Source organism: Pelodiscus sinensis, chromosome 1 (genome assembly GCF_049634645.1).
Source record: "Pelodiscus sinensis isolate JC-2024 chromosome 1, ASM4963464v1, whole genome shotgun sequence".
NCBI lineage: Eukaryota > Metazoa > Chordata > Testudines > Trionychidae > Pelodiscus > Pelodiscus sinensis.
In genome coordinates this window covers 149,094,781-149,109,452 of record NC_134711.1, presented here as the reverse complement: position 1 = coordinate 149,109,452, position 14,672 = coordinate 149,094,781, and the positions used below count along the sequence as shown (strand labels likewise).

The following is a 14,672-nucleotide window of genomic DNA, read 5'->3' as shown; positions in this document are numbered from 1 at the left end:
TTAATTTACACTTGCAAGAGAGATAACTAAATTGTGAGTACTAGACATTTTTTTACTGGGCGAGAGATTCCTCCCACCGCAGACGGCTGTGTGTTCGTATCAATATGGGTTAAGTCAAGGGCACTCCTTGGCAGCCTCTTGGTCAGCAATTGGCGTATCTCTGTTTACAGCCATTCACGGTCACATAGCCTGGGCCTTCTGCTCTGTGTGCCCTGTATGCTCCAGGCAAGCAAAAAGGGATGTTACAAGGGGGTTCCTGTCTGGCTACAGGGAGCCCTGCTTCATCTTCCCCCTGAGGCCTATGCCTCTTGACCAGGCCAGAAGCTGGAGCCAGGCAGTGGTAAGAGTCTCCCAGGAAGCCTAGGCGTCACTGCAGAGCCCCAGGCCTTACACCAGTGGGCAGGGACACGGACTGAGGGCTGCTCTTGGACATCCTGTCCCCTTGCCTATGGCTGTGGAGAGTCCAGGGCTCCCCACAGTGGCCTGGGCTCACTGGGTGGCTCTTACTATAGCCTGGCTCCGGCTTCTGGCCCAACAGGGAGGGGAAAAGGCCCTAGGGGAAGAGGAGTAGTAGATGGTGTGGCCACAGCTCCCATGCTGGTGGCCTCTCCACTTCTACACAGGTTTCCCTGCTCCTGAGGGGGACCCTAAATTGGCCAGGGGCCCTGAGCTCAGGCCCTGGGGGCCTGTGAGATAATCTGCCACTGGTGAGCAAACTAGGGGTGGTTGCTCTCACAGCGGAGTAGTGTAAAAGGCATCCCAGGCTGGAAAATTGAGGGGAGAAAAGTGTCCATCAGTCCAAATTGTACTCTGGGAATTGTGACAGCCACCACTGATATACACCTGCTAAGGGCAATCCAATTCATTCCTTTTTCCATTAGCAAAGCCTCCTCTCTTGTAATTCATTTTCCCCTTTTAAGTGGTCCTAGAGCGACCTAGCTCTGAACAGTCACTTTTTGCCTATGTGGTGGGGTTTAGCATCGAACGTGCATAGCCTATATAGCAAAGGGGCAGGAACATTAGTGGTTTCCACTGCACAGAGGTGACTTTTTCAGACTAAAATAAGACATGCTTAGAAAATGTTAACAAAAAGCAACCACAGCTTTGTGGCAGGAAAAAGCTTCAAGGGGCTAGGAAGGGAAGGGGGGAGTTTTTCTGTACCTTTAAAAAAAAAAGGACCGAGTGTGTCTCAAAATTTCCATATCTACTCACACCCCCCCCCCTCCATGACGCCCCTTTCATTGGGTGGAGAAAGTGAGCTGACCACTGAAAGACAGTATAAGAGCTCGCTGAAAGGGGCTCCAGTTATCATTTTCTCCTCTGCTACGCCAAGGAAGCCATCAGCAATGAAACTCCAAGCAATGGGCATCCTGGTCATTTTCTGGCTTGGCGTCTTTACTATCAGCACCGTGAGAGGTAAGTTTTTGACTCAACTCAACAGCAACAGAGCAATAGCCATATGCTATCGGCCCTGTGGTCCATCCAGTCCTGTATTCTGTCTTGGCAGTGACCAGTACCCGATATGTAGGAGGAAGGAAAGAGAAAATTGATAGTGAAGAGTTATGGACTAACTTCTCCATAGAAGTTTATTCCCTATGCAGATAGCTGTGGATATTTTTGTGGCTCCAGGAGCGGATGCAGATACACATTTTTTATCCATGCACAGCTCTAAGGATAGGTCCATCAACAGCTATTAGCCAACATGGTTAGGGACGCAATCCTGTGCGTGGAGCAACCCTAAGCTTCTGACTACTAAAATCTGGGAAAGGACGATGGGGTGGGTCACTCCATAATGGGGTTCTCCTCCTGAAGCCCTGGTATGGACCTCTGCCAGGCTAGATATTGGGCAAGGTGGATTATGGCCCGACACAGTATGGCAGCTCCTATGTTTATCATGTCATTTCTTATTTGTCTCCTCTCTGATCTATATAGTCCTAGTCTTTTTAATCTCTGCCTGTACGGAAATCGTCCTAAGACTCTAGTCATTTTCACTGACTTTCTGTGGAATCTTGGTGTATTTGGGCTAACTCCTTTTTGAGGTTGTGTGGCTAGAAGTGAAGAGAGCATTCAAGACTACATCATATTGTGAATTGCTACAATGAAATTATGATATTTTCAGTCGTATTCATTAGATCTTTAAGAAGGTCTATGATCTGGTTTGCTTTTTATGAGCGTAGCTGGACACGGGTCACATTTTAAATTAACTCTCCACGGCGACACTTAAGATCTTTTTTCTGTTAAGCCTGAACAATTAATAGACCTCATGATACTTGTAATAGACCATGCATTTTGCGAAAGCTTAGACTTACAAATGTAAGCACACATACAAATACACATAAACAGACACATGCAAACAAGAACAAAAAGCCCACATGCACCACCATTGTCATACCCAGGCACAGGCAGAACCACAAGAATACACAATGAGGAGTGCAAAAAAGCATCTTCACAAAACTCCACAAACCCCAAACACAGCCCTTCCCTCACAAATAAAATAAGCTACACTAGACATCCAAGAGACTATATTCCTGTAGAGTGTGTGTGTTTGGTTGCTGTGCCAAACCTATGTTCCAGGCAGTATAATTTGCCATAAAATGTCACTGAAATTTTGTGTAGAAGGACTGTGTGCAGCCGGCAATATGAGGAAAAATGGAGCAGCTAGCTAGGGTCTCAGGTGGTAGCAATGTCAGAAATAATACTGTGGATGTGAGCAACCGGGCAGATGATACAGAACTTTCCAAAGTTCCAAAGAAGGGGGAAGAGAGAGGAAAAGTAAAGCATTTGATTTTCTTCTTCACTGTACTGAATTGCCTTCAAAGTGCGTTTGATTTTTTTAAAAATAAAGGGAACAGAAGGAGACAAAGGTTTTGCTGGGAAGGAGAGCGGGAGTCTCAGGAAATGGAGTGGAAGGACTGGAGAGGCAGCAGCAAATTAGGGAGAGAAATGAAGTGAGGAGGAAAACAGGTGGCAGAAGGGAAGAATGGAGTCATCTGAGTATGTGGGAGACAGAGAGGGATGGGAACAGCATAAGAGGAATCAGAAAAGGCAGTGGTAAGAAATGGACAGAGAGGGGAGTTACAAGCACACATATTTGCACTTTAAAATAGGATATTTACCCAGGACTCTTCCAAACCACTTGTAGCTTTTCTTGTACAGGGTATAATTATTAGAGCCAAATGTGAGAGAGTGGAAGCAATCCTACATAGGCAGGCAGTAAATCCACTGGCCTCAGCTGGGAATGGTAATTCAGGCCATGCCCACACGAGAAAACTATTCTGAAATAATGAAATTTGACTTAACTCCCAATTTAACAAAATCGAAATAGCATGTCCCCACTATGGGGAAGCCTCAAAATTAATCTGAGGCAGGCTCCGTTAATATGGGTGCGATACCTCGACTTAGAGCCCCAGGAAGCGCTGGAGAGTAATTAGTTCGAATGACTCTGGGGAGTAGTAATTTCAAAATAGCTGCACCGGAGCATCTACACTCACACTTTCAAAATTAGCGTTATTCCCCAAGAAAAGCAGGAGCACAGATTTCAAAATAAGCGGCTCCTTATTTCGAAATAATGGCTTGGGTGTGTGGACACTCCGTTTATAAATTCGACCTAAGGGGGGGTATTTCAAAATAAAGCCCTAGTATAGACTAGGGCTCAGGGTCCCCAAGTTGTAATTCCACTCTGCTTCTTTCACTTACTTTCTCAAAAGTGGCCATTTTTGCTAGTTGCCTGGGTGTTTCGGTGCTTCAGTGGCTTTTATGGATACTCAGCGTCTCTGAAAATCAGACCCAGAATGTCTCAAGTCTGATACCTTAAATCAGAGTGTTGCAATTTCTTCATCTGTAAAACAAGGATGGTAACACAGATCTTCCTTTGTAAAGTACTTTGAGATCCTCCCAGGGAAAGATGCTATGCAAGTACCAACTCAGTGTTGTTACATGCACACACCTTCTTGTAGAATGTGATACCCATCTAGCTCGGGGCGAAGGTCTTTGAGAGGCACACGTGCTCACCTTCCCACTTTTAATTAAAGTATTGCGTGTCTATCCAGAACCTTTCATTCCAAAAGATCCCCAAATGCTTTAGATACTTTATGTGCACAGATTGTGTCCAATGAAACAAAGTCATCTCTGGGAACCCTGCTCCTTGATAGCCAAGCACTGCTACATGACAGAAGAGCAATGAACACAACTAAAACTGCAGAGGCAATTTAGGAAGGCAGAATGCAATTACTGTCCACATTGGAATTTGACCAAGACATTTATTCTTACCACAATCTCTTTGGCTTTTTAATGGTCTCAGATGATCAAGAGTTTGGTTGTTTAGCTCCTATGTAAGAAGCATACTTAGGAAAAGGATCACAGGGAGTACATTTCCATTGTAATGTAACACTCATTTCCAGTTACTGTGCAGAATGACTGTTCATTTAGCATTAGCTTACCATCTATTTTCCCCCCTGTAGGAAGTGTTGCAAGCCAAATCGCACCCAGAAGCTCCTGTATAGACTTGTCAACGCAGCAGCTGGACATCAGAGGACTTGATAGATATGAGAAGCATAACGTACCAGTAAAAGCTGTGATGTAAGTATCTGGGCCAACTCTTCAAACAAGGCTAGAGACACTTGCTGCTGCTAGCAGGAGAGAAAGAGCAGGGGTGGACCTGATCCTCAGCAAGACCAAGGGCCTTAAACCTGACCAGCCCCGCAAAGGGCAGTCTTATTTCTAGCATGTGGTAACTGTTAGGGGATGAGCCTCCAAAGGCCTGGAGGGTTTGTACTAGTCAGGAGAGCAGCCCCGATTCCGACTGAATGGACAAACTTTTTTGATCAAGGCATTGGGAGGAAATCTCACAAAGAGGAAGAGCCGTGTCAAGCGGCACGCTGTGGCATAGCAAAGGGTGCTGTCAATCAGCAGTGAGGGGCATTGAGATGAGCTATAAGAGGAAACTCACACAGAGGGCTCAGGGTGATTAGAGGATGCAATCAGTCTTTCAGATTCATGACCATCCATTTAATTTTAGTTCTTGTGGGATAAATGTGGGGCCAAATTTTCAAAAGTGCTCTACATGCCAGATGCTTTAGCTCTTTTGATCTTTCTGGCTATACAGGATATGCTATGTATGCAAAGGAATACACTCTCTATCTAGATCTAGATCTAGATCTATAGCCACCCACCCACCCACGTGTGTAGCATTGATGTCCATACAGCAGAACCAGTTCATTCCTGGCTTTGCAACTCTTTAGTGATGCAACCGTGTCAAATGCCTGTAGACACACCCTTTGTACCACACTACGGATACATCTCTACCGCAGCACTATTTCGGGATACATCCAGTATCCCAAAATAGCGTTTTCTGTGTCTTGACAGCACACCCATTATTTTGAAATATAATCAAAATAATGGGCACGCTATTCCAATGTCCTGGTAAACCTCATTGCACAAGGATTAAGGGACCTGTTGGAATAGCGGTCTATTTTGAAATTTGGCACTAGGTAGACAGTGCCAAATTTCAAAGTAGACTATCTCAAAATAAGCTCCAAGTAAGTTATGCAATTTGTGCAGCTCAAATTGCATAACTTATTTCGAGCTAGCACTGCAGTATAGATGCACCCTATATCACATATGCCATAGAATAGAAACATGCACACAAGGTCTTGGTTTGGAGAGAAGAATTTTAATGGCAGCCTGGCTTTCCTTGTCTTCCCCTGCAGGTTCATCACCAAAGAAGGCATCAAGATCTGTGTTCAGCCTGATCTTAAATGGGTGAAGGATGCCATAAGACACCTGGATAAAAGACCTATTCCCAGAAGGCCCAAACTCAAGCCCAAACCCAAGAACAAGAACAACAAGAACAAACCTAAACCTAAACCCAAGCCCACGTCCAAAGGCAATTAACTAAATGGCTCCACCAGCCAAATCCTCGGCAGCTGACTGTAACCTCTTCTAGGTGTTAATTGGAAATAAAATCTCTGAACTAACATGGGCGTCTCAAAATCCATTCAACATTAGGGCAGAGCTGACTGAGAATCATTCCATTTTGTATCTGGACTTTTTGGCACTGTTTTCAGCTTTACTTTTAAAATGTTCATTATTATTTATTACTGTGGGTATGTTACACCTATATGTCCTGTTTAATTATGTAAAAATATAATGATGTGGGTGAAACTATTTCATAGAGGCTTTGATCAACTTGTGGAACTCACAGCTGAAGGAGGTTAGGGTCAGACACTGGGGCTGGACTTCAAAATCATCTGGATAATTTTTATGATAATTAATAACCATATAAGCTGTAAGTTAAAATTCTCATGCTCCAGGGTAAATACTGCATAACTGCAAGATTCAGGAGGGAATTAATTATATGCCTGATTCTCGCCCCCACTTGGCAACAATGCAAATTCACTGGAACAAGTCCTCTCCCAGTGTAAGTAATTGTCGGTCTAGAAAATATAACGATGCAGATTTACACTAGCAGAGGATCTAGCCCACTGACTTCTGTGAAGTTACTCCTTATTTACATTGATTTGAGATAGATCTGAACTAGTTGCTTTATTTTCCTTTGCATGCCTCTGAAGCAATAGTTCTCAGCCCTGGCTAGAAGCAGGAAACTGCACTTGATGCTAATCCTATGTACCAATCTCTTATTCTATAACTAGAAAATTCAGTGTAAATATAAGTTACATTTTACATTTATAAGTTACATTATATGTTACATTCTAACAACTGTGATGTCTTTGATTTTTTTTAATTAATAAAATTATTGCAAATCAGTAGTCAAATGGCATGCATGTTTGCTTGCACGTGACTTGCATGAAGATCACCCAGTGAGGGTATGGGGAGGGGGAATTATGCACATTTTACCCACAGCAATATGCCACCCTTACTTCTACGCTGCTGCTAACAACAGCACTGCCTTCACAGCTGGGTGCCTGGCCAGCAACCATTGCTCTCTGAGGATGTGTCTACACAGCAAAGTTATTTCAGAATAACATCTGTTATTCCAAAATAACTTTGTGAGCGTCTACACAGCCATTCTGTTATTCTGAAATAATTTCGAAATAATGGACGGCTTATTCCAGCTTCTGTAAACCTCATTCTGTGAAGAGCAACTCCTACTCCAAAATAGCTAGTTCAAAATAAGGCACGTGTAGACGCTCCACTGCTGCTATTTCAATATAGCCCTTCATCAGGGTCATTCTAAATTATTCCTCCTGGGGCTCTAAATCGAGATAGCACATCTACATTAGGGAAGCCTGCCTCTGACTCATTTTGAGGCTACCCTGGAGTGAAGATGTGCTATTTCGAAATAAACTATTTCGGAATAAGTATTCCGGAATAGCTTATTCCAAAATAACTGTGCAGTGTAGACATACCCTGAATGTCCAGCTCAAAAGGCAGCACCACTGCCAATGGCAGCAGATAAACAAGGGTGGGAATACCATACCAGGACTGTCATATTTCTCCACTGTTGCAGGTGCCAGAGATGCCTTCAGAGCTTGTGTGACATACATGTACCCACATATTCACACTTTTTATAAGACTATAATAAGGATTATACATCGTAAGCTTTATGAGGTATTAGTTGAAAAATTCATAATCTGCTGAACATTATTGTCCAGTTAAAATATGTGTGACACTACTGCATGTAAAAAGTTATGATTCTATGATATGATGTTACAATTCATATACCAGTTCATCAGAGATGGATAAGATACACAATGACCCACCTCTAGAGGCTGTGTATGAGTAAGCCAAGAGGTTGCTTTCACAGAGAAGCAGGGTAAAAGGCACCACAGGTTGGAGAGCTGAGAGAACATAGCTGTTCTTCAGTCCAGATTTTGCCCTAAGTTATGTTGCAGCTGGAGAGCAATGGCTCCTAAATGCCCAGCTCCGTTAGCCACGGTGGAGAAGGAAGACTGGTATATTGTGAGATCAAATAAGTTTCAGACCCACAGGCCCAGACAAGAAAAGAGAACTGCAGTAGCTCTTGGTTACCCCAGACAGCAGGCCTGACAGGGAGGCCACTACCTATAGAGGGCAGAGAGGGCTGAATATCTTTATGCAATACTGCCCTTAGAGTCAACATTGTCTGTTTTGCTCCATTGTCTGTTCTGCATTCTCACCTAAAGCTCCCATTTTGAGCATACTAGAAAAATTGCTGCTGCAACACACCGTGGTAATAAAAACATTGTCGGCCGAGTGGAATGCTGAGAGTGGATGACTCAGGCAGCCTGGCTGGCTGCAGCATAGCGCATTCATTCTTCAGGAGGGCCTCGTGCTTACCATCAGATATGCTGCCTCAGCTCTCACCGCTTGTGTGCAGCCCAGGGCAGAATCTGCTATCAACATGCTTCTTAGAGGCCAGATACCTCCGTCCCATTAAACAGCACATTGTAGTAAACCACAATTAGCCTCCTGGAAGCCAATGCAAAATTTGCATGTGAGGGTGCCACAGTTTGGCTTGTTCTAATTATATGTGGCCACTATTAATAATTACTGATACATTTGATTGTTAACAATGTTTGTTTAATTAGTGGTAATTAATTAATATGCAATTGTTAATTCCACCTAATCAGTATAGACTGTTTATCATTCCCTATAACAGCAACAATGAGAACCAAGTACTAAGCAAGGTTCCTAACCTAAATCAGCCTTTTCCCAGCAAGACATTAATCCTGAAAGACTGGCCTTCTGTGCCTTGTCCATAGTTTAAAGGAGTACTCCTTACTTCAATCGGCTCGCTGCCTCTAGCACTTACATAGCCAGTTGCAAATGATTTCACCTCTGTTGCCATGCGTGCCCTAGAGGCTCAGAATGAATAACGACTTTGCCCAGCTTTAGCCCTTCTGGGGGCTCTCCGGAGAGCTTTATAAAGGTACAGTTGACCTTTTATAAACAGGAACCTGCAACACACAGCAATTAAGGGCTGGATTGTAGCATTGCACTGCCCCACCAGCACACCAGAGAGGGAAAGACATGGGCGGGGAAAGGCTGAGAACACATGCTGATGGCTATGTTATGTGGCCAATGAGCATTTTATCTGAGTTTTGCTTTACGCTGTCTATTTCAGGGTGGTTTCACTGTTTTGGGTCACAGTCATGTAACGGTTTGCCTGGTGCCTCATGATGCACTATTGAACAGCCCCAATACAAATTGAAATGACACATCAATACTGAAAAAGCTTCACTCCTCTCTCCCTCCCTGCCTCCGGTAGCAATGCAGATCATAGACTTTTGGAGAGATAAGAATCATATTTCATACCAAGACAGAAACATTCAAATGACAAGCTTGGTATAAGGGGATCTGGGTGAAACTTAAGGGCCTGCGTAACACAGGAGGCCAGATTAGGTGATCGAACGGTCCCTTCCGGCCTTAAACTCGGTGACTCTAGGAAAAGCAACTTCCACATGCTCTTTAGCCTATTTACGCATTTAAACATTCACCAGTGACTAGCGCATGCTTTGGATTGTAGAAATCCAGTTCAAGCTGACTTCAGACCAGAGGGATTGACCTTGCCTGAGCAGCTTACTGAGGGAGGAAAAGAGAATCACGTTCAAACAAGCAAAAGTCAAGGTCTGGGCCTTGACGATACAGCAGTTGTGCCTCGAAGGCGCTTCACAGCATGGTTAGTGTGAGGGGACCTGTTCTAACCAGAGCTTATTGGGACAGGGAAGTGGTGAACAGGAACACAGGTGGTTAAACATCGACAGCGTGTAGCAGCCCGAGGTAGCGTGCTAGGTTCTTGGTGTGGAGAGAAATGTTATTTTCAAAACTAGTAGAGTAGAAAATGAACTCTACAGAACTAAGCATGTGTAGAAACCGCCTTCCAGCATGGCAGTGGGTAAGTGTTACGCATCATTGCCTTATCACGCTATTATTTGATACAAGTGTTCATTAGGTCTGGTTTACATGCCCAGTATTGAGAAATAGGGAACTAGAAATCCTTTCCTTCTCAACAGCTAGGCATAATATCCAGAGTTCTTACTCTTGTAGTGGCAGCAGTATGCTACCATCCATGTCCAGGCTTACTAAGGGGTAGCTTACCCAGGGCCAGCCCATAACATTTTGGTACCTGAGGCGGGGAGCTCAAATGACGCCCCCATATGCACATATGCACCAGCAGCTGACACAATTTTCTACACTCTGGGTCCTAGTGGCGCTCCCCCCGCCCCAGTCTGGCACCTGAGGTGGCCGCTTCAGTTCTCCTCATGGTAAGGCCAGCCTTGAGCTTACCCCTGCTTGAAACTGGAGTCAACTGCAGAAGTACTTTTCCCATCTAGAAGAGGGGCTTGCAGCTATGCCAGTGATCAGGCACCCAATGCTGAATCCCCAGTGTAGACAAGGCCTAACAAACAAATGACTGACCTACAGAGCAAAGTCAGGAAAGTAAGTATGGGGCAAACTGCTCTCCATCCCATCAGAGTGTTTTCACTTATATTCCCAAAACACAAACACAGCTTCTATCCAGTTTCCCTGTTTGACCCCCGTCGACCCAGAGGCTATGTCTACACTATGAGTTTTTGAGGCAGAAAATATGCTAACGAGGAACTTATTAGCATAAGTTGTGATCTTTTTTCATATTTTCTGCTGATCCGTTTTTGAGCTAGGGGATTTTGCACCAAAACAAGCAGCGTGGACGTTTCCTTTTTGTGCAAAAAAACCCTTTTTGCGCAAGATCGGTATACCTCCTTTTTTGAAGCATAAGGTTCTTGTGCAAAAAGGGGGTTTTGCGCAAAAGGGAAAGGTCCACATTGCTTGTTTTGGCGCAAAAACCCCAGCACAAAAACAGATTGGCAGAAAAGATGCAAATGAGATCGCGACTTATGCTAATGAGTCCTTCATTAGCATATTATCCGCTGCAAAATCTCATAGTGTAGATGTAGCTGGAGTGAACAGAGCTGTCTTGAGAGCCCTGGTGCAATGGGGCAGCTCCTCAGCTAGTGTAAATTATCAAAGCTCCACTGACTCCAACATTTCCAGGATCATGTTCAAAGAGTAATTGCTGCCTCCATCCATAATCTGCAAGGAAAGGAGAACTAGCTCAGAGCAAGAACTGGTCTTTTATTTTCATTACTGCCCATTTGCATTTGAGGTGCTCTCAGTGGCTACCCTGTATTCATCCTGTGACCAACAGCGTCACAGACATTTTTCTAATGAACCACCCCCACCTCGCCTCTATATACTTCGAAGGCACTTGTCAAAATGGCATCTAATCTGCTCCAGGGACATTGTGCTGCACCTTCTCCATGAGTCAATCAACCACTGTGAAATAGCGGAATTAACTGCCCACAACCAAGCGCGCGCACTTAGTGTCACTCAGAGTTACTCATATCTGATGGGTTTTCTCAGCCTCCCCTTTCAGCTGCTTCCCTTTTATCGTCTGCCCCTGCACTTATGAGCTCTGGAATGCCAGGCATGAGGCAAGTATGCAGGAGTGTACACGCCTCACAGGGTTTGAAAACGCTTTAGCATATGGTGACTTTTTTTACTGCCCCATTTTACACAAGGGTAAACAGAAGCCAAGAGGAGATAAGTGACTCAGCAAAGGTCACTTGGGGCATGTCTACACTAGGACATCATTTCAAAACAACTAAAGTCGAAATGATAACTAACAAAATAAGTATTTCGAAATAAGCATTACTCCCCGAGGAAAGCAGGAGTGCAGATTTCAAAATAACCAGCCCCTTATTTTGAAATAGCAGGCTTGGTGGTATGGACGCTCCGCTTATTATTTCGAAATAACGGGGGGTATTTTGAAAAAACTCCCTAGTGTAGACCAGGGCTTTGGCAGAACTAAGGAGGCAACCCAGCTCCCTGCCAGACTCCTCTACTCTAACCACTAAACATGCTGCCTCCACCCATAATAGGCTGGGACAGGAGATCTGGTTTAGAGCAATAAGAACTGGTCTTTTATCTCCATTATTGCCCTTTTGCATTTGTTTCTGCATTTCCTTGTTCTGTCCTGGCTGGGGAGCTGAGGCGCTAAAAAAGCGCCGAGAAAGGCAATTTGACTTATTATTTTTAGCACAGCTAGACATGGGTATTGGTGCTGGCTCATGAAAGAGCCTGACTTCATGCTATGTCAATCCTATTTTCCACACCTGAATTAGATAAAGCCTTGGATAAGCACCTGACCTTTTGGTGACAATTTGATTAACTCATAAATAATAAACACAACCACCATATTGCCATTTCAATGAACCACCTGACTTTTTCGCAGTTCACACCTTGCTGTTGTTCTTGCATGCAGGCATAAATCTCTGATGCCTTTTCTGCTTGTGTGCTGCTCTTCTACCTATTGAGGGACTCAGTCTGTGTGCAGATGAAAATCACAGCCATTTTGGTCTCTGAGCAGATGCAGCCTGCAACAATGGGACACTCACGCAGTCCTCTTCCATGGGGATCTTTTGTTTTTGCATCTTCTTGTTTTCTTTAATCTGTGGTCAAAGCTATTCTAGACTGAGAGTACACAGGGGCACATGTTCTTGAAGTTAAGACATTGGTCTAACACTCAGGAAGCCAAGGTTCATGTCCTAGTTCTTGAACAAACTTTTTATTATGACTGCAGTCCAGTCACTTGATTTCCTTACCTCTCCGTAAATTAAATGAGGGAAATGCTACTTCCTTTATCTGTCTTCTCTGTTGAGGCTTGGCGCTCATAGGGGAAGAGACCATCTTCTAACATGTGTTTGAGCAGAGTCCTATATTGCTAACCCCACAACCAGAAGTCTGGGTTTAAAAAAAAAACTTTTTATTTTATATGAGGAATTCTTTCCCTTCGCTCTCTGGGCTTTGAGTTTTCAGGGTTTTACACCTGGTCACATTTTCTCTACTTCTGTGAGGGCAAAAAACTTACACATTTAAAAAAATTAAAGCTGAACTTCCCATCTGATCAGATGTCTCTGAGAGCAGAGGCTTTAAGAAACACACCAAATACATCACTCTCATGATAGAAGTGTGAAAGCTGGGAACGCTAAGTGCCAAGGAGTCTGCAAGTGTTCCTGTTATATAAGAACAGCTACTATATCTCGGGGAGGAGGGGTGCCTGCAACATTGCCTAAACAAATAGATCCAAATGACATGAATCTCAGCCCCCATAAACTTTCATCTTTCATTACTAATAGTACCTAATAAACACTCTGGGCATATCTACACTGCAGGGCAAAAGTTGAATTAAGCTATGCAATTTCAGCTCCGTCAATTGTGTAGCTGAAGTTGAAATAGCTTAATTCGGCATTTGGCGCTGTCTACACAGCAGGAAATTGAAGGAAGAACACTCTTCCTCCCACTTCCTTTACTCCTCGGGAAATGAGAGTGACAGGAATTGGAGTAAGAAGTCCTCCAGCTCGACAATTATTTTGAAATGACGGCTTGCTGTGTAGATGTGCGCTTTGTTATTTCGAAATAATGTCAGTTATTCTGAACTAACGCTGCTATGTCGACATACCCTCTGAGGTGGAGATTTCCATGTACATCATGCCTTAACCCTGCCCACTAAAACAGCTGTGCTGCTGTGAGTGCATTTACACTGTGAGTAAAAGCACGGTCTTGAATCAAAGGTGGAAAAACCCAGCAGGGTTAGAATTCTGCCGTTTGCCACAAAACGAGTCTGCAGGAGCCCAGCCTTCTTCTGGGCCTACTTGTCTTCCAGCACCTGCAGTTTAGGACTTCTTAGGGCTGGCTGATTCTTCTTGCCGCTATCCCTGCCCTTCCACTCTCATTCCAAGTAAAGGTTTTCCAGAGGAACAGCTAACCCCAAGGAATTCTGGGAGCCCACCCCCAAGAAGAGGTACTATGAGAAGCCTGTGTGCTTATATAAAAGCTTATGCAAGAGATTATTAGAGCGAGGGTTCAACGCTGACATTCCTCCCACTTGTAGCTATCCCATTACACATTTGCCTGAGTGTTCTTTGCCTGCCCTTTTTATTCCTTAGGGAACTTAATACCTAAGCTACTGTGCACATTAGTAATGCTTCACTGCAGCAATCTGGCTCTGCATTTCAGCGCTACAGTTCTATTACTGAACAGGGAATAATGCCCTTGGTCTGTTACTCAGCTGCTCCCTGCCTGGGAAATGACAGCCTGTGAGTATCTGTTACCAACCAACGATTGTGAGGTGTCCCTTGATGGAACGCTAGAAAGAAAGGGCTGTATTATGGCACCCAGCGTACCTCCTGGGTAATCCTGCCCTGATTATAAATAAACTGTATTCACAGGAATGGCCACAGTGCAAGTTGTGACAAAGGGATCTCTCCTTCAGAGGCATTCACTTAGCTAGACTTGATCTACTAGGCTCAATTAACTAGGACACACTGCAGTAAGAAGCCATGAGCCATGGAGGTGAGCTAAGTGGTTCTGGCAAAATGAGGTGCAGTGCCTTCCCCAAACAGAGCAACATACTGTGGGGCGCTAATTTGTTCCTTGCACTTGGATTGAAATAAGTAGCTGGAATGAGTTATCTGACCACCAGGGGGCACAGGGCAACTTGCACAGCAAACAGAAGCAGCTGAAATGTCTGTCACTTGTGACATGGAACCTAGGAGTACACAAAATTACTGTAAGAGTTTAATTATATAAGGTAGGGTGTCACTTGTTACCAATGGACAGATACAGTCCCTAAAAAGGAAACAGTTAAATGGATATTCTCAGGCTGATGCTGGGATAATTTATTTCTGTCA

At 44.1% G+C, this 14,672-nt stretch overlaps 1 protein-coding gene across 1 annotated transcript; it reads left to right on the top strand.

Moving 5' to 3' along the window:
- Positions 1-1,219: 1,219 nt before the first annotated feature.
- On the top strand, positions 1,220-6,767 carry LOC102457828 (lymphotactin). Its single transcript, XM_006112262.4, has 3 exons — positions 1,220-1,416; positions 4,461-4,578; positions 5,709-6,767. The coding sequence occupies exons 1-3, from the start codon at positions 1,227-1,229 to the stop codon at positions 5,890-5,892; spliced, it is 492 nt and encodes a 163-aa protein (XP_006112324.2). The 5' UTR covers positions 1,220-1,226; the 3' UTR covers positions 5,893-6,767.
- Positions 6,768-14,672: the final 7,905 nt, after the last annotated feature.

What these genes read in the sequence shown, in the direction of transcription:
- LOC102457828 (XM_006112262.4), top strand. Translation starts at nt 1,227, where the DNA reads ATGACGCCCCTTTCATTGGGTGGAGAAAGTGAGCTGACCACTGAAAGA. An exon ending in TACTATCAGCACCGTGAGAG is followed by an intron (nt 1,417 to 4,460) that starts GTAAGTTTTTGA and finishes TCCCCCCTGTAG; the next exon opens with GAAGTGTTGCAAGCCAAATC. An exon ending in GTACCAGTAAAAGCTGTGAT is followed by an intron (nt 4,579 to 5,708) that starts GTAAGTATCTGG and finishes CTTCCCCTGCAG; the next exon opens with GTTCATCACCAAAGAAGGCA.